Source organism: Pan troglodytes, chromosome 2 (genome assembly GCF_028858775.2).
Source record: "Pan troglodytes isolate AG18354 chromosome 2, NHGRI_mPanTro3-v2.0_pri, whole genome shotgun sequence".
Classification (NCBI taxonomy): domain Eukaryota; kingdom Metazoa; phylum Chordata; class Mammalia; order Primates; family Hominidae; genus Pan; species Pan troglodytes.
Genome location: NC_086015.1, coordinates 54,101,054 through 54,119,322, shown reverse-complemented (window position 1 = coordinate 54,119,322; position 18,269 = coordinate 54,101,054). Strand labels below are relative to the sequence as shown.

Genomic DNA, 18,269 nt, shown 5'->3' with positions numbered 1-18,269 from the left:
ATTTTTGTTTGTTTGTTTGTTTGAGATGGAGTTTTGCTCCTGTTGCCTAGGCTGGAGTGCAATGGCACAGTCTCAGCTCACTGCAAACTCTGCCTCCCAGGTTCAAGTGATTCTCCTGCCTCAGCCTCCCGAACAGCTGGGATTACAGGCACCCGCCACCACACCCAGCTAATTTTTGTATTTTTAGTAGAGATGGGGTTTCACCATGTTGACCAGGCTGGTTTCGAACTCCTGACCTCAGGTGATCCACCTGCCTCAGCCTCCCAAAGTGCTAGGATTACAGGCATGAGCCACCGCACCCAGCCAGAACTGATTTTTCAGGTCATACAAATTGAAAACTGTGCCTATACCATTAGTTACAGAAAGTTATACATCAGTTACAGAAAACTGTGCCTATACCATTTTCTTCTCTCTCTGGAAAACAAATCTTTCAAGAATAAGTGGAGGGATGTCAGTGTATATATCTATATATAGGTATATACACAATACATATATAGATGAAAAGGTAGAAATATAATATATGTGGTGTGTGTGTATTTTGAGAGGAAGTATATACAATTTATGGGGAAGCATATATGCAAAATATCAGAAAAGAGTACATGCATTAATGAAATTTAAAAGTTAACATTGATGACATCACTGCAAACCCTACAATGGATGATGCAGATGCCAAGAATCTAGAACTCACTAGACTTCATAGCCACTAGCCGTTGCCTGCCTTGTCCCCAAAGCAGTTCAACAAGCACCTTTGGGTATTCCTGAGGTGCTTGCTGAGCTGGGCTTACCACCAGTCATAAAAGCTATATAGCTATTCACAAACCTCAAAATAATCTTTTTTTTTTTTTTTTGAGACGGGGTCTTACTCTGTCACCCAGGTTGGAGTGCAATGTCATGATCTCGGTTCATTGCAGCCTCGACCTATCCAGGTCAAGAGATCCTCCCACCTCAGCCTCCTGAGTAGCTGAGACCACAGGTGTGCACCACCATGCCCAACTAATTTTTTGTATTTTTGGGGTAGAGATGGAGTTTCACCATGTTGCCCTGGCTGGTCTCGAACTCCTGAGTTCAAGCGATCCTCCTGCCTCAACCTCCCAAAGTGCTGGGATTACAAGCGTGAGCCACCATGCCCAGCCTGCAAAATAATTCTTAAACTTGAAGAGGTCCCTGGCAAAAAAAGATGGATTTCATCCATAGGTAAGTGCCATCCTCCAAATTATCTCTGGTAGCTGATCTTCTTTTAGACATTGGCCTGTTGAGCTCCAGAGCTCTGCTGCCAAAGGCCTGTCTGGTAGCTGATGTAAGAAAAAGAAAGACATCAGAGTGAGTTGCTCTTTGTTTTAAATAAAGCCACATATGTTCAATAAAGGATAGTCCTTTAAGATTGTCTTTTCTAGTTTCTGAATGTGAAAAAAAAAGTTCCCCTCTTTAATGAAATCATGATCATATTTTTTTTAAAAAAATCTCCTACCACTTGGCAAAAGAAGAGACTGGTTCACATGTTTTGGTTCCAGGCTGGGATCTATTGCTCTAGAAGATAAAGAAGAAAAAATTGTATAGAAGAATTCTTGCCTATACCAAGAAACCAAATGACTTCTTTTGTCAAAGATGGGCTTTGATGAACTAAGGAAGAGATATAATCAAAATTCAATCCGACAAGTATTTTCTATAAATCTATGAGCTCAGCATTATTTATTCATTTATTGAGTACCTGTGCCATTATCATTAGGCCCTGTGCCAGGCCCTAGGGATAAAGTAGTGAAGAAAATTACTGAAGATCTCTGCTCCGGCATCAAAAGCCTCAGGGAACTTCCCAGGGACATCACAGGGTGACAGTTTTCACACCCATTCTTACTTTAATCAGTACCCAAGTGTTGTGCTGAAACCCTATTAATGTCAACAAGGGAAGGAACCAGGTTCAAGAGGCTGAAGAAGAGACCTAGAGCCAGCAAATGAAATGTGAGGTTTTATTACTTTAAATGACAAAAACCGTGAATACTTTATCTCCAACCTTATATTAGGGGCTTACATACAGAGAAAAGAGCCCAGTGGCAGTGGGCTGGAAAGGAGAACCACCTTACGTACAGAAATGGTCCAGTGGTGGCCAGACGTGGTGGCTCACACCTGTAATCCCAGCACTTTGGGAGGCCGAGGCAGGTGGATCATGACGTCAGGAGTTCAAGACTAGCCTGGCCAAGATGGTGAAACCCCGTCTCTATTAAAAATACAAAAGTTAGCCGGGTGCCGTGGCAGGTGCCTATAATCCCAGCTACTCATGAGGCTGAGGCAGGAGAATCGCTTGAACCCGAGGGAAGGAGGTTGCAGCGAGCCAAGATCGCACCACTGCACTTCAGCCTGGGCGACAGAGTGAGACTCTGTCTCAAAAAAAAAAAAAAAAAGAAAGAAATGGTCCACTGGTGACGGCTGGATAACAGGAAAACATATCCGTATGGCCCAGTGCCAGTGGGCTGGGCAGGAAAACCGCAACCGCCTGCAAACATCATGCAGCGTATATAGCATATTCACTTAATAATACTCTCTCCATAATGACCTCCACCTAGCAAACTTCATTTGCCCCAAAACTCAGGGCCTCAATCTCCTGTATGTCCCGTGTTCCATGTGACAGACTAGGGGCTAAGATGTTTATCATAGGTAAGGAACTAAGCTCTAGTTGGTCACTCCCAGATTCCCTAGTTGGGAACACACATTCAGGTGCATCTGCCATACAGGGTTATTCTAAGAGTAGGCTTAAATTATTGCTCTCAGGCCTGGGCGTGGTGGCTCATGCCTGTAATCCCAGCACTTTGGGAGGCCGAGGTGGGCAGATCACTTGAGATCAGGAGTTTGAAACCAGCCTGGCTAACATGGTGAAACCCCGTCTCTACTAAAAATACAAAAATTAGCCAGGCATGGTGGTGCGTGATTGTAGTCCCAGCTACTCAGGAGTCTGAGCCACAAGAATTGCTTGAACCTGGGAGGCAGAGGTTGCAGTGAGCCGAGATGGCCCCACTGCACTCCAGCCTGGGTGACAGAGCAAGCAGAGCGAGACTGTCTCAAAAAAAAAAAAAAGGCTGGGCACGGTGGCTCACGCCTGTAATCCCAGCACTTTGGGAGGCCGAGGTGGGTGGATCACGAGGTCAGGAGATTGAGACCATCCTGGCTAACACAGTGAAACCCCACCTCTACTAAAAAATAAAAAAAAAAAAATTAGCCGGGCATGGTGGCAGGCGCCTGTAGTCCCAGCTACTGGGGAGGCTGAGGCAGGAGAATGGAGTGAACCCAGGAGGCGGAGCTTGCAGTGAGCAGAGATCGTGCCACTGCACTCCAGCCTGAGCGACAGAGCAAGACTCCGTTTCAAAAAGAAAAAAAAAAAGCTATCAGGTGCTTTTTTTTTTTTTTTTTTGAGATGGAGTTTTGCTCGTTGCCCAGGCTGGAGTGCAATGGTGCAATCTCGGCTCAAGGCGACCTCCACCTCCTGGGTTCAAGTGATTCTCCTGCCTCAGCCTCCCGAGTAGCTGGGATTACAGACATGCGCCACCATGCCCGGCAAATTTTGTATTTTTAGTGGAGATGGGGTTTCTCCATGTTGATCAGGCTGGTCTCGAACTCCCGACCTCTGGTGATCCACCGCTTGGGCCTCCCAAAGTGCTGGGGTTACAGGTGTGAGCCACCAAGCCCAGCTGGTACTGCTTTTAAAAGTATATTAAGGCTAGGCATGGTGGCTCAGGCCTGTAATGTCAGCACTTTAGGAGGCCCAGGCAGGCAGATCATTTGAGGTCAGGAGTTCAAGACCAGCCTGGCCAACATGGTGAAACCCAGTCTCTACTAAAAAAATACAAAACTTAGCGCGGCGTAGTGGCATGTGCCTGTAGTCCGAGCTACTCAGGAGGCTGAGGCAGGAAAATTGCTTGAACCCAGGAGGTGGAGGTTGCAGTCAGTCGTGATCTTGCCACTACACTCCAGCCTGGATAACACAGAGGGAGTCTGTCTCAAAAAAAAAAACACAAAAAACAAAGTGTATTAAAAATTTCATGGCCGGGTGCGGTGGCTCACGCCTGTAATCCCAGCACTTTAGGAGGCAGAGGTAGGTGGATCACGAGGTCAGGAGATCGAGACCATCCTGGCTAACATGGTGAAACCCCATCTCTAGTAAAAATACAAAAAATTATCCAGGCATGGTGGCGGGCGCCTGTAGTCCCAGCTACTTGGGAGGCTGAGGCAGGAGAATGGCATGAACCCGGGAGGCGGAGCTTGCAGTGAGCTGAGATCGCGCCACTGCACTCAAGCCTGGGAAAAATAAATAAATAAATAAAATAATATAATAAATTCAGACGTTGGCCGGGCACAGTGGCTCACGCCTGTAAATCCCAGCACAATGGGAGGCCAAGGCAGGTGAATCACCTGAGGTCAGGAGTTTGAGACCAGCCTGACCAACATGGTGAAATCCCCCCTTTACCAAAAATACAAAAGTTACCTGGGCATACTGACAGACGCCTGCAATTCCAGCTACTCGGGAGGCTGAGGCAGGAGAATCTCTTGAACCTGGGAGGCAGAGGTTGCAGTGAGCTGAGATCGCGCCATGCACTCCAGCCTGGGCAACAGAGAGAGACTCCATCTCAAAAAGAAAGAAAAAGGAAAAAAAATTTCAGACCTTGCATGTTCTCACTCATAAGTGGGAGTTGAACAATGAGAACACATGGACACAGGGAGGGGAACAACACACACAGGGACAAGGGGAGGGAGAGGATTAGGACAAATACCTAATGCATGCGGGGCTTAAAACCTAGTTGATGCCAGGCGTGGTGGCTCACGCCTGTAATCCCAGCACTTTGGGAGGCCGAGGCAGGTGGATCATGAGCTCAGGAGATTGAGACCATCCTGGCCAACATGGTGAAACCCCGTCTCTACTAAAATACAAAAAATTAGCGGAGCGTGGTGGCGTGTGCCTGTAGTCCCAGCTACTTCAGAGGCTGAGGCAGGGGAATCACTTGAACCCGGGAAGTGGAGGTTGCAGTGAGCCGAGATCCCGCCATTGCGCTCCAGCCTGGCGACAGAGCAAGACTCCGTCTCAAACAAACAAACAAACAAAGAAAAAAACCCCAGATGATTGGTTGATAGTTGCAGCAAACCACCACGCACATGTACATGTATACCTATGTAACGAACCTCCACGTTCTGCCCATGTATCCCAGAAGTTAAAGTAAAAAAAAAAAAAAAAAAAATTTCAGACCTTATTTCCAAAAGCAAAATCTCCACTACAAAGGAAAAGTTAAACTAAGAAGAACAAACCAACCTAGGCCATGGGCCAAACTACATCTGAACTTAAACACTTACTTCAGGGAAGATGTAATCTCAGCACTTTAGGATGCCAAGGTGGGCGGATCACCCTGAGCTCAGAAGTTCGAGACCAGCCTGGTCAACATGGTGAAACCCCATCTCTACTAAAAATACAAAAATTAGTCACACATGGTGGTGGGCGCCTGTAATCCCAGCTACTAGGGAGGCTGAGGCAAGACAATTGCTTGAACATGGGAGGTGGAGGTTGCAGTGAGCCAAGATCAGGCCATTACACTCCAGCCTGGGCAACAAGAGTGAAAAGTGCATCTCAAAAAAAGAAAAAAAAAGGCCAGGCATGGTGGCTCATGCCTGTAATCCCAGCACTTTGGGAGGCCGAGGTGGGCGGATCACAGGGTCAAGTGATCGAGACCATCTTGGACAACATGGTGAAACCCTGTCTCTACTGAAAATACAAAAATTAGCAGGCGTGGTGGCATGCACCTGTAGTCCCAGCTACTCGGGAGGCTGAGGCAGAAGAATCACTTGAACCTGGAAGGCAGAGGTTGCAGTGAGCCAAGATCGTGCCACCGCACTCCAGCCTGGCGACAGAGCAAGACTCTGTCTCAAAAAAACCAAAAAACAAGTCTATGTCATGCTGTCTCCATAGCATACTGTATTTCTCCCTTGAGGGTCTCATTCTGTCAGTAATTGCTCAATGTCCATTTTTCCCAGTGGACTGAGTTATATGGGCAGAGGCCAACATCAGTCTTGCTATAATCCCCAGTGACAAGTAGACTAAGCTTTCAAAACATATACCAACACTTAATAATTGGATGTTGCCTATGTTAACAACTTCATTAGTGAAGCATTTAATGTGTTCCATAGCTCATGACAGGTCTAGTCAGGTGACATAGGGTTAGAAGGAAAACCTGGTCTGGCCAGTTCAGGACAAAACTAGACCAGCTTCCAAAAAGAATTTTGACCTACTCAGACAGGAAGTAATGAGTTACTTCACAGATGAATCTGCAGACCATCGTTAGATCAGAAGGGTTTTTAAAGTGCACTTGTCTAGTGCTGATAGATTCAAATGGCCCATCTTATGTAGTAATGCAGCACTAGTAGTAGCAAGGCCCAGAACATGGGGCTCTCAGTTTCTAAGCTAATGTGCTCCTGATTTTGTTTGTTTTCCCTTTTGGAGGAATAAAGACTTATTAAAGAGAAAAATTAGATCTGGACACAGCATGGCAAATAAATTCAGATTTACTATTCCTGTTCATGTTTTCTTCTTAGCATATTCTCCCTAACCTCTCCCACTCCTCACTTCCCATCTCTCCCAAACCCTCTGCCACACCCACCTTTAACAGAGTATATTTCAGCCCTCCTTGGTCCAGCCTTCTGTATATAAACCATTCCCTTAGGCAAGGGGTTGGCAAACTAAAACTCACAGGCCAATTCTGTCTTTGTGAATAAAGTTTTATTAGAATATAGCCACAACCACTTGTTTACAGATTACCTATTGCTGCTTTCTCACCACGACAGTACAGCTAAATAGTTCTGATAAAGATGATCTGACCTGCCTTATGCTATCCAAATGGTGGTCTCAGTTCTCTTCCTAAGAAACATTCTTCCCTTGAGACATGTGCAAAGTGAAATTTTTAGTACTGTGATATGTAACCCTGAGGAATTTTATTTTTCTGAGACAGGGTCTCACTCCATTGCCCAGGTTAGAGTGCAGTGGTGTGATCACTGCACTCACTGCAGCCTCAACCTCCTGGGCTCAAGTGATCCTCTCACCTCAGCCTCTGAAAGTGCTGGGATTTTAGGTGTAAGCCACCATGCCAGGCCAGGATTTTTAAAAGTTATAATAGGCTCTCATAGCCAAAGAAATAGAGCAAAATTTAAAACAAAACAAAAACATGCTTATAGGTTATATAGTCCTTTTTTTTCTTGCTCTGTCACCCAGGATGGAGTGCAATGACATAATCTCGGCTCGCTGCAACCTCCTCCCAGGCTTAAGCAATTCTCCTGCCTTGGCTTCCTGAGTAGTTGGGAATGCACCACCATGCCCAGCTAATTTTTGTATTTTTAGTAGAGACAGGGTTTCACCATGTTGGCCAGGCTGGTCTCGAACTCCTGACCTCAAGTGATCTGCCTTCCTTGGCCTCCCAAAGTGCTGGGATTACAGGAGTGAGGCACCTACCGTACCTGGCCTTATATAGCCCTTTTATTTTATTTTATTTTATTTTGAGATGGAGTCTTGCTCTTGTTGCCCAGGCTTGAAGTACAGTGGCGCAATCCCAGCTCACTGCAATCTCCACCTCCTGGAAGTGATTCTCCTGCCTAAGCCTCCCCAGTAGCTGGGATTACAGGCGCCCACCACCATGCCCGGCTAATTTTTATATTTTTAGTAGAGACGGGGAGCACTCTCTCTCTCCTACCAGTAGCCCCACTCCCACCCATCTCTGGGGAAAAAAAAATAACAAAAAGATAATCACATTGAAAAAAAGTTTATTTAAAAAAGTTCTAGCAGCAAGAACAGTAACAAAAGAAAAGGAGAGACAAACAAAACAAGAGGGAGGTTGTGTCCCATGGAACTTGTCTCCATTCTTAATCGAGTTCTTTATATCGAGCAAACATGACTCTTCGAACAGCATCTCGATAAGTCTCGTTGGACTGTCTTTTGCTGGTTCTTCCTGAGGCTCCAACACTGGGGCCCCTCATCCGGCCTTCAGCCTGTAAAACAAAGACAAACTATGAAGTGGGCCCTATAGATTAATTAGCCTCAGCGCTGGTCTTTGACCACAGGCATTTCTGGACTAGTAAGAAGCAGTATATAGGATAATTTTTTTTTTTTTTAGATGGAGTCATGCTCTGTCGCCCAGGCTAGAGTGCAGTGGTGCGATCTCGGCTCACTGCAAGTCTGCCTCCCGGGTTCAAGCAATTCTTGTGCCTCAGCCTCTGAGTAGCTGGGACTACAGGCACCTGCCACCACGCCCGGCTAATTTTTGTATTTTTAGTAGAGACAGGGTTTCGCCATGTTGGCCAGGCTGGTCTCGAACTCCTGGCCTCAAGTGATCCGCCCACCTTGGCCTCCCAAAGTGTTGGGATTACAGATGTGAGCCACCACACCTGGCAGAATAATTTTTTTTTTTGAGACAGAGTCTCGCTCTGTCACCCAGGCTGGAGTGCAGTGGCACGATCAAGATCTTGGCTCACTGCAAACTCTGCCTCCCCGGTACAAGCTATTCTTCTGCCTCAGCCTCCTGAGTAGCTGGGATTACAGGCGCGCGCCACTGCACCCAGCTAATTTTTGTATTTTTAGTAGAGACGGGTTTCATCATATTGGTCAGACTGGTCTCGAACTCCTGACCTTGTGATCCACCCACCTCGGCCTCCCAAAGTGCTGGGATTACAAGCATAAGCCACTGCGCCCGGACCCTGGCAGGATAATTTTTTTAAAGAATCTTTTGGCCGGGCACAGTGGCTCACGCCTGTAATCCCAACACTTTGGGAGGCTGAGGTGGGCGGATCACTTGAGGCCAGGAGTTCGAGACCAGCCTGGCCAACATGGCAAAACTCTGTCTCTACTAAAAACACAAAAATTAGCTGGGTATGGTGGCACGCACCTGTAATCCCAGCTACTCAGGAGGTTGGGGTGGGAGAATTGCTTGAACCTGGGAGGAGGAGGTTGCAGTGAGCTGAGATCGCACCACTGCATTCCAGCCTGGGCGACAGAGCAAGACTCTGTCTCAAAAAAAAAAAGAAAAGAATCTTTCATTATTAAACAAATACCCAAGATGAATTAAGGTGGGTGGTGATGCTATGATTGCAAGATACAGGCTTTAATACCAGAGATATGAGAAACTCGGTAGGAGAGAAATAAGCCAATCTCTTATGGTTGGCATTTTCAGAGGAGAAGCAAGCCAACACAAAATGGGTAATGTTCCCTCTTATCACCTTTTCTAGAGGGTCTTGAAATATGAGGGGCAAAGTCCTTCATGGGAACCAGAACAACATGCTCCTTAAATTTTAGCCACCAAAGACTTCCGCTGACAGTCCCTCTCAGAGATGCCTCTGTACCTTTCATTGCTGATTCCCTGGTTCTTTTGCCCAAATGATTCTTCAGTCTCAAACTGCCTCAGATACTGCTCTACTATTTACTCCGTGTAAAAGTATGATGAAATCCATTCCAACTCCTTCCTTCTCTTCCTAACTCCAAACTGCAAAGGGCCCAGCCTGCCAAGCTATAACCCAGTATTCAAGGCTGAAGTGTTCAACTCTCATGTCCTATCCCAGCAGTAGAGAAAGCCCAGCAAAATGGCAAAGACATCACTCTAGGCCAGAAAGTGAAAGTTAATTACATTCCAGGTTCATGTCACCCCCCAAAAGATGGAAACCATTTTACCTCCTCTGATGAAGCCAATCCAGGATGGCCATATCCCAGGCCTGTCCCTTTCCTCCAGCCAGTAGCCTGTTGGACACAGCCTCCTTTGCTGCTAGTGTCGATATCTTCTTTATCAACAAGTTTACGATCACTGCAAAAGAAGCAGACACCATCACTTCCTTTTTTTTTTTTTTTGAGACGGAGTTTCACTCTTTTTGCCCAGGCTGGAGTGCAATGGCTCGAACTCAGCTTACTGCAACCTCTGCCTCCTGGGTTCAGGCGATTCTCCTGCCTCAGCCTCCCGATTAGCTGGGATTGCAGGTGCCCGCCACCACACCTGGCTAATTTTTAATTTTTTTTTTTCAGTAGAGACAGAGTTTCACTGTGTTGGCCAGGCTGCTCTCAAACTCCTGACCTCAGGTAATCCGCATGCCTTGGCCTCCCAAAGTGCTGGATTACAGGCATGAGCCACCGTGCCCAACCTGACACCATCATTTTGATGATGACCTGCTTATAAGCCTAATATAAAATCTCTGTCCTCTTGATTCATATCTGCCTCTTATTAAGTAAGTATATTAAACAGTACCTCTGAGTGCCTGATAGCTATGTTTTGTTGCTGGGTACACAGACTACTAAGATATGGCCCTGTTCACAAGAAAGGTCTCAAAAATTATGTCAAGAGATGCTTATAGAACATTGAAGAGAGCTCAACTATGGATGTAGCAACAGTAGATGTCTGCTATAGAAATACAGTAGAAGGAATCACTTTGGGAGGCTGAGGTGGGCAGATCACCTGAGGTTGGGAGTTCGTGACCAGCCTGACCAACATGGAGAAACCCTGTCTCTACTAAAAATACAAAATTAGCCGGGTGTGATGGCGCATGCCTGTAATCCTAGCTACTCAGGAGGCTGAGGCAGGAGAATCGCTTGAACCCAGGAGGTGGAGGTTGTGGTTAGCCGATATCGCGCCATTGCACTCCAGCCTGGGCAACAAGAGTGAAACTCTGTTTCAAAAAAAAAAAAAAAAGAAATGCAGTAGAAGGAACGAAAACTCTGAAGGGGCATCACCAAAAATGACAGGAATTTCAACAGGAAGATACATCTGAATTGGATCTCGAAATAATGAGTTTGTGTAAGAGAAAAGGAGGACACAAGCAAGGAGACACAAAAGACAATTTGTCCAAGAGAGTAGTAGTAGAAACTGACAAAGGTAAGGCTGCTTGGTGGCCGGGTGCAGTGACTCATGCCTGTAATCCCAGCACTTTGGGAGGCCAAGGCGGGTGGATCACCTGAGGTCAGGAGTTCGAGACCACCCTGACCAACAGGTGAAACCCCTCTCTACTAAAAATACAAACATTAGCCTATAGTCCCAGCTACTGGGGAGGCTGAGGCAGGAGAATCGCTTGAACCTGGGAGGCGGAGGTTGCAGTGAGCCAAGATCGTGCCATTGCACTCCAGCCTGGGCGACAGAATGAGACTCTGTCTCAAAAAAAAAGGAAAAAAAAAAAAAAGGCTGCATGGGGTCAGACTGTAAAAAACCTTTAACTTATTAAGCTAAATCATGTCTCTGAACCTCATCCTTCTGGCAAAAGTTGGAGCTCAGGCCTCCCTGTAGGCAAGGTATACGGTTTGTAAAAAGACAAGTTATAAGAGTAGATTTCTCTTTACAAAAGTCATTTTGGTGGCAGGGTAGAGAATGGACTGAAGAACAGTGGGAGCAAAGACTGGGAGTAGGAGTCCAGTGTGGAGGTGGAATAGAATGGGAGATGCTGTGGTTTAAATGTGTCCCTCAAAGTACATATGTTGGAAACATAATCCCCAATGCAACAGTATTGAGAGGTGAAACTTCAGGAAGTGATTAGGTCATGAGAGCTCTGCCCTCACAAATGGATTAATGCTGTTATTGCAGGAGTGGGTTCTCCTGATAAAATGATTAGTCTGGTTTCTTTCTCCCAACCCCCTCTTTTGCCTAAGCTCTCTTGTTCTTTTACTTTCCACCATGAGGTGACACAGCAAGAAGGCCCTTACCAGATGCAGCTCCTCAATCTTGGACCTCCCAGCCTCCAGAAGCATGAGCCAAATAAATTTCTGTTCATTATAAATTACCCAGTCTGTGGTATTCAGTTATGGTATCATAAAACAGACTAAGACAGGGGGCAAGACTTAATTAGGCATTTGGTCACTAATTGGACACAGAGGATAAAGGAGGAGGATGGATCAGACCATGTAGACAGTGATGCTATGATGCTGCTACTCTGAAATAATAATACAGGAGATTTGGACTTGTTAGACTGTGGTGGTGGTTGAGGCCATGGGTACCTTAGAAAGCCCAGGTCAAGAGGGTAGAGCAGCAAGACCAAAGAAGCACTGAGAGAAGAGTCCTAGAGAACACCTGGATTTATCCAGAAAAGGAAGAGGAGCAGAAAAGGTGACTGGAAAGGAGAAGAGCCAGGAGAATGTGGTATAAAGGGTGCTGAGAATAAAGAAGGGTCTCTTTCCGCACCCCACCTAAGCCTTGTCCCAGAAGACTCAAGGCCAAGGTGTCCTTCCTCCTGATGGCTGACTCCTTCACCTAGTCCTAATCCACTGTATTTCAAATTGCAGAGAATGTCACAATGGAATGTGACCCAATGGAATGTCACACTAAATGGTCCCACTGTAACAACTCATAAAAATGAAGAGAGACTAGACTTGAATAAAAATATCAGGGTTCACTGTACCTGGTAAGAAAGTATTTTAGATGAAAACTTTTTCAGTTGTGCACACACACACTTTATTATTGGGCCATGATACAAAAATACTTCTCTTATTGTGGGTTGGATCAAATAAGCTGGAATGCCAGAGCCCCAAAACCTGTCCAGCCTCCTCAAGGGCCTTGCTCTGTCAATTATCTCCCTTTCCTCCTGCTCATGCATCCACTTGTTACCCACTTTTCCTTTTCTTTTCTTTTCTTTTTTTTTTTTGATTTGGAGTCTCGCTCTATTACCCAGGCTAGAGTACAGTGGTGCAATCTTGGCTCACTGCAACCTCCACCTCCCATGTTCAAGCGATTCTCCTGCCCCAGTCTCCCGAGTAGCTGGGATTACAGGTACCCACCACCACGCCTGGCTAATTTTTTTATATTTTTGGTAGAGACAGGGTTTCACCATGTTGGCCAGGCTGGTCTCGAACTCCTGACCTTAAGTGATCCACCTGCCTCAGCCTCCCAAAGTGCTGGGATTACAGGTGTGAGCCACCACACCTGGCCCCATTTTTCCTTTCCTTTTCTTTTTTTTTTTTTTTTTTTTGAGACAGAGTCTTGCTCTGTCACCCAGGCTAGAGTGCAGTGGCATGATCTCAGCTCACTGCAACCTCTGCCTCCCAGGTTTGAGCGATTCTTCTGCCCCAGCCTCCTGAGTAGCTGGGATTACAGGCGCCTGCCACAGCGCCCAGCTAATTGTTATATTTTTAGTAGAGAAGGGGTTTCACCATCTTGGCCAGGCTGGTCTCGAACTCCTGACCTTGTGATCCACCCGCCTTGGCCTCCCAAAGTGCTGGGATTACAGGCGTAAGCCACCACGCCTGGCCCCCATTTTTCCTTTTCAAGGACTTTACTGTCCCTTCTCCTCCTAGCTATCCAGAGACCAGAGACCAGAGACCTGAACACCATCAGTGACTTCTCCCTTTCCCCAGGTGATCACAAAGACTGGCAGATCTGACACCTCTCTCTAAGCCACATTCCTTTTCTTTCCTTTTCTTTTTTTAAATAGAGGCAGGGTCTCCCTTCTCGCTATGTTGTCTAGGCTGGCCTGGAACTCCTAGGCTCAAGAGATCCTCCTTCCTCAGCCTCTCTGTGTTGGGATTATAGGCCACTCTCCTTTCTAGACTCATCACCTTCACTCAGGCAATCATGATCTCTCACTTGAATTACTATAGAATTTGCATAATGCATTATTCTCTCTACAAACTCATCTTCCACATGATTAGTAATCTCTCCAAAATGCAAAGCTAAGTCAATACCCTGCTTAAAATTATTCCATGACCTTCCACTGCCTTTAAGATAAAGCCTTAGCAAGGTGTTCAAGGTGTTTAAACTTCACGAACTGGCCTGCATCTTTTGGACCAGGCTTATCTACTATCACTCAACAATATACCTGCAGTGTTCAGGACCATCAAACTATTTGCAACTCCTCAAACACATCATAAGCTCTTGTATCCCTGGTATATGAAATTCCCTGAAATGCCCTTCCCTTCCCCACTGATTTCTGTGTCTGCCCTATGAGACGCACCATCACCTAAGTCTTGTCTATTCTGTGTTCAGTCAAGGATAATCTATGTCTTGTCCACCTGAGTATTTCTTGCACTTGACACCTGTAAACAGTGGGTTATCAACAAATTCTATATAACTCTGGGCTTACAACTTGGGAACTAGCTGACTGAAAACAAGTATAGGAAGCTAGATATCATACATCTTCATCAGCAGCCAACCATTTATTTAGCACCTATGTGTGAGAATGGAGGTTCCCTAGAGAAAAAGCCCAAGAGTGTGACATTCTTATCAGGCCCGTAAAGAGGGTGCAGTATTACTGATGAAGACAGAAAGGGTTCCCGATCATGGCTACTCCAGCCCTGGCTTTGGGAAGGTGAAGCTGCCAGCCAACCTTCCATGTACACTCCGTATAAAGACAGATAGTAAAAAGGCTGGCATAGACCTCATGTTTTAGCAGTTCAGACAGAATCTACTCATAATGTCATCTCCCTGAGACAGAAAACAGCAGTACAGTTAAAGGAGGAGGTGGTTTTATCATTAGGCCTTGAGGCCTAGGCTGAATGAAGAGTTCCTGGCTTACCTGTCAGTTTCCCTGGAGTACTTAATCCGTTTCCTTTCTGGAGAGTCAAAAGACTGGAGCTTTTCCCTGCGATCATTTCCTCTTTCTTTAAACTTTCCCTGTTGGTAAGCAGAAGAGCAGACCTGAGATTGCCACCTGAGGGAATTGGGGAGTGGGGAAATTCTACCCCATTGCTGTTATTATTATTATTTTTTTCTTGAGACAGAGTCTCACTCTGTTGCCCAGGCTGGAGTACACTGGCGTGATCTCAGCTCACTGCAACCTCCGCCTCCCAGGTTCAAGCGATTCTCCTGCCTCAGCCTCCCAAGTAGCTGGGACTACAGGTGAGTGCCACAATGACCAGCTAATTTTTCTATTTTTAGTAGAGACGGGGTTTCACTATGTTAGTCACGCTAGTCTCGAACTCCTGACCTCAGGATCCACCAGCCTCGGCCTCCCAAAATGCTGGGATTACAGGTGTGAGCCACCGCACCCGGCCTTGTTATTTCTTTTAAAGTGAAAGTAGCTCACTTGGTAACTCCTGGAATCTCTCACTCCTTTACACGTTCTTCTAGAGAAAGCAGTGACTTCCTAACTTAAACATTTGGAAAGAATAAGTTGGCACGCTTGGTTCCGCTGTCTTTTCCCCTTCTGAGAAGCAGGGGAAAGTACACAAGCCCTCCACTATACAAGCCCTCGGGCATATAATATAAAACCTAAGGAGTCCAAAGCAGCTCTCACATGGAGAGGTGGTTCTTTGTAGTAGACAACTCTAAGGAAAGGAAAAGTACTACAATCTACTTTCCACTGTCCTATGGCCAGTTCAGTTTGTGAATTCACTATCTCTAACAGTCCTCCATAGGTGGATACTTTTGTTTGGTTTTGAGACAGGGACTTACTCTGTGACCCAGGCTGGAATACAGGGCTGTGATCATAGCTCACTGCAGCCTGGAACTCTTGGGCTCAAGCAATTCTCCCACCTCAGCCTCCTAAACTGCTGGGATTACATGCATGTGCCACTGTGCCTGGCTCTCCACAGGTGGCTTCCTTTTTTTTTTTTTTTTGAGACAAGGTCTGGCTCTATGACCCAGGCTGGAGCGCAGTGGCACAAACTCAGCTCACTGCAACCTCTGCCTCCCAGCTCATGCGATCCTCCCTCAGCCTCTCAAGTAGCTGGGACTACAGGCACACACCCCATGTCCACCTAATTTTTATATTTTTTGTAGAGATAGGATTTCGCCATGTCGCCCAGGCTGGTTTCAAACTTGTGAGCTCAAGTGATCCGTCCGTCTCAGCCTCCCAAAGTACTGGGATTACAGGCGTGAGCCACCGTGCCTGACTCATAGGTGGGTTCTTAACCATCATGAGAGAGGCCAGTGAAGCCTATGACTGGGTAATTCACCCTAACTGTGTGGTTGAGGTAGCAAGTCCATTTGACTCTGACACTAAGCTACTTCCTCCAGCTTAGCCTTTAATAGTAAAAGATGCTATTTCAGCAGCGCTATTCAACACTTGTTCATTAACTCAACTAATTTAAAAGCTAAGCAGGAAAGAGGAGTGTTATCTACCTAGAGACCCTAACACCACCTTTTAAAAAAGATATCAACTTCATTGAAGTATAAACTTACAAATAATAAAAAGCACCTATTTTGATTGTATTATATAATTTGGCAAATGTATGCACTATCTTTTGAGGCTGCTTTTGTTCTCCATCTTCTTATAAGGAGGGATCAGCACAGCCTATGAAGTCTATATCAGAAAGCAAAAAGAGCTGAGGTCAAGGGAGTAATAGGTCACCAAAGTTTACCTCTCGTTCTCTCCTTTCCAGATAGGCTAGCTCCTGCTCAGACTGTTTTATCTTCCGGTGGATTTCCAGGTTTTGCTGAGAAGAGAGGCAATTCTATGAGTATAGGTCTAAGAAACAATGGTCCTAGAGATGCTTCTAGGCCTTTCCCAATAGTTGCTTTTGGATTGTAGCTCTTTTGATTGACCAGATCTACTAAATGATCACTGTATCCTGCAACCAACAATCCCTAACTGGTCTTGTCATGCAGATTAGTTATGTGGTATGGCATAAGAGGAATATCATTTTACTTATCTCCAAGATGTGGGAAACAAATATCTATCTCTTTATCTAAGTTGAAAATCATGGGACAGAGGATGTGGGCACACCAGTGAAGAAAACCAAATGCCCACATACTCTGCCATACATACCATTCCCAGACATGAGTCACTCTTTCAGCCCCCAGAGAAACATGGAAAGGAGCCCCAGGGTTCCAAGAGACTGCTCTGAGAGTTGCAAATTCCTCACGCATGGCTCTACTACACAAGCCCTCAGACATATGTATGAAACTTAAGGAGTCCAAAGCAGCTCTTACATGAAGTGGTGTTTCTTTGTAGCAGACGACCTTAAGGAAAGGAAAAGTACTACAGTCTACTTTCCACTGTCCTATGACCAGTTCAGTTTGTGAATTCACCAGACCTGTGGCTCCTCTTTCCTGACGATTACTTTTTATCTCTTTAGCCATTTATTAGTATTTACATCAGATGGGTGAAATTTCAATGTGTCAGTCTGACAACTCACAACTTCAGGTCAAAGGACATGGGAGGTAGTCTGTTCCAGGGATTATCAGGAGCTTTTCAGAGTCCTATCTTTGCAAAGCCTCCACAGAGATGGCTGGGAAAAGTAGTGTACCTATTACCAAAAGCAGAACTTCTCAGCTTTTAGCTAAATAAAACTTTGAGCTCTGTATTCAGAGAAAGTCTGAATCTAGTTCCATCATCTGCTCTTGCAACATCTACTAGAGAAGGGGTGTGAAACAAATTGCTCTGAGAATGTGAGTCCCTTTAGGGACTTTATTTGTCCATAATTTGGATCCTTGGTCAGTTCATATAAATGGGAATACTACAGGGGAAGACCAATGTATGTCGGTTTAACATCCCAAGTATAGATGTTGTGCTGTGGCTCATAACAATATTCACTACATGAAGAAATGGCAGAATTTGACTCACCTATGGTGAAAACTGCACACTGTCAGAGCTGGATAGAATCAGATGAAGTTACAAGGACCAAAGAAGAAAAGGGGCTTATCTGAGGTCCAACTGTAACGTTAATGACACAGCTAAGATGAGAAACCCAGCAAGTAATGTCCTATTCCACAATCCTTTCTCTTCCTACCCATCCTCCATATTTGGCACCCTAGCCACAGTCATAATGCTTGGCTTCGGCCTATACATGGAAGTTCTTTGAGGGTAGGCATAACCTTAATCCAGAGCAATTCATTCTTGAATTGGACTGTTTTAATGATAGGAACTGGGGCTGATATACACTGAGGAAGGATTGTATAAGCTGCTGCTGCTTTTTTTTTTTTGAGATAGAGTCTTGGTCTGTCACCCAGGCTGGAGTGCAGTGGTGTGATCTCGGTTCACTGCAACCTTTGCCTCCCAGGTTCAAGCGATTCTTCTGCCTCAACCTCCCAAGTAGTTGGGATTACAGGCATGCGCCACCATATCCAGGTAATTTTTGTATTTTTAGTAGAGACAGTTTCACCATGTTGGCCAAGCTGGTCTCAAACTCCTGATCTCAAGTGATCTACCTAGGTGCCTTGGCCTCCCAAAGTGCTGGGATTACAGGTGTAAACCACTAGGCCCGGCCTAAATAATCTTTTTTATTCCCTATAATCCCCATCAATAATAAGAGTCAACAGTTTTTTTTTTTTTTTTTTTTTTTTTGACGGAGTCTTGCTCTGTCACTCAGGCTGGAGTGCAGTGGCACGATCTTGGCTCACTGCAGCCTCCACCTC

The 18,269-nt window shown here is 45.6% G+C and overlaps 1 protein-coding gene across 32 annotated transcripts in view; it reads right to left on the bottom strand.

The window, feature by feature from the left end:
* Positions 1-7,765: 7,765 nt before the first annotated feature.
* Positions 7,766-18,269, bottom strand: part of RBM6 (RNA binding motif protein 6) — a 136,238-nt gene continuing 125,734 nt past the window's right edge. For 25 of the 32 annotated variants that reach the window (XR_010155210.1, XR_010155211.1, XR_010155215.1 and 22 more), the window contains 4 exons: positions 16,274-16,348; positions 14,488-14,585; positions 9,680-9,809; positions 7,766-8,007 (listed from right to left, as the gene is read on the bottom strand). Coding sequence is in view for 22 of the 32 variants with exons in the window: in XM_016941128.4 (XP_016796617.1) it covers positions 7,882-8,007; positions 9,680-9,809; positions 14,488-14,585; positions 16,274-16,348 (429 nt within the window). In the remaining 10 variants the exon portion in view is untranslated. Of the gene's footprint in view, positions 8,008-9,679; positions 9,838-14,487; positions 14,586-16,273; positions 16,349-18,269 lie in introns of all 32 variants that reach the window. The other 7 variants (XR_010155212.1, XR_010155207.1, XR_010155213.1 and 4 more) reach the window with 3 other exon arrangements.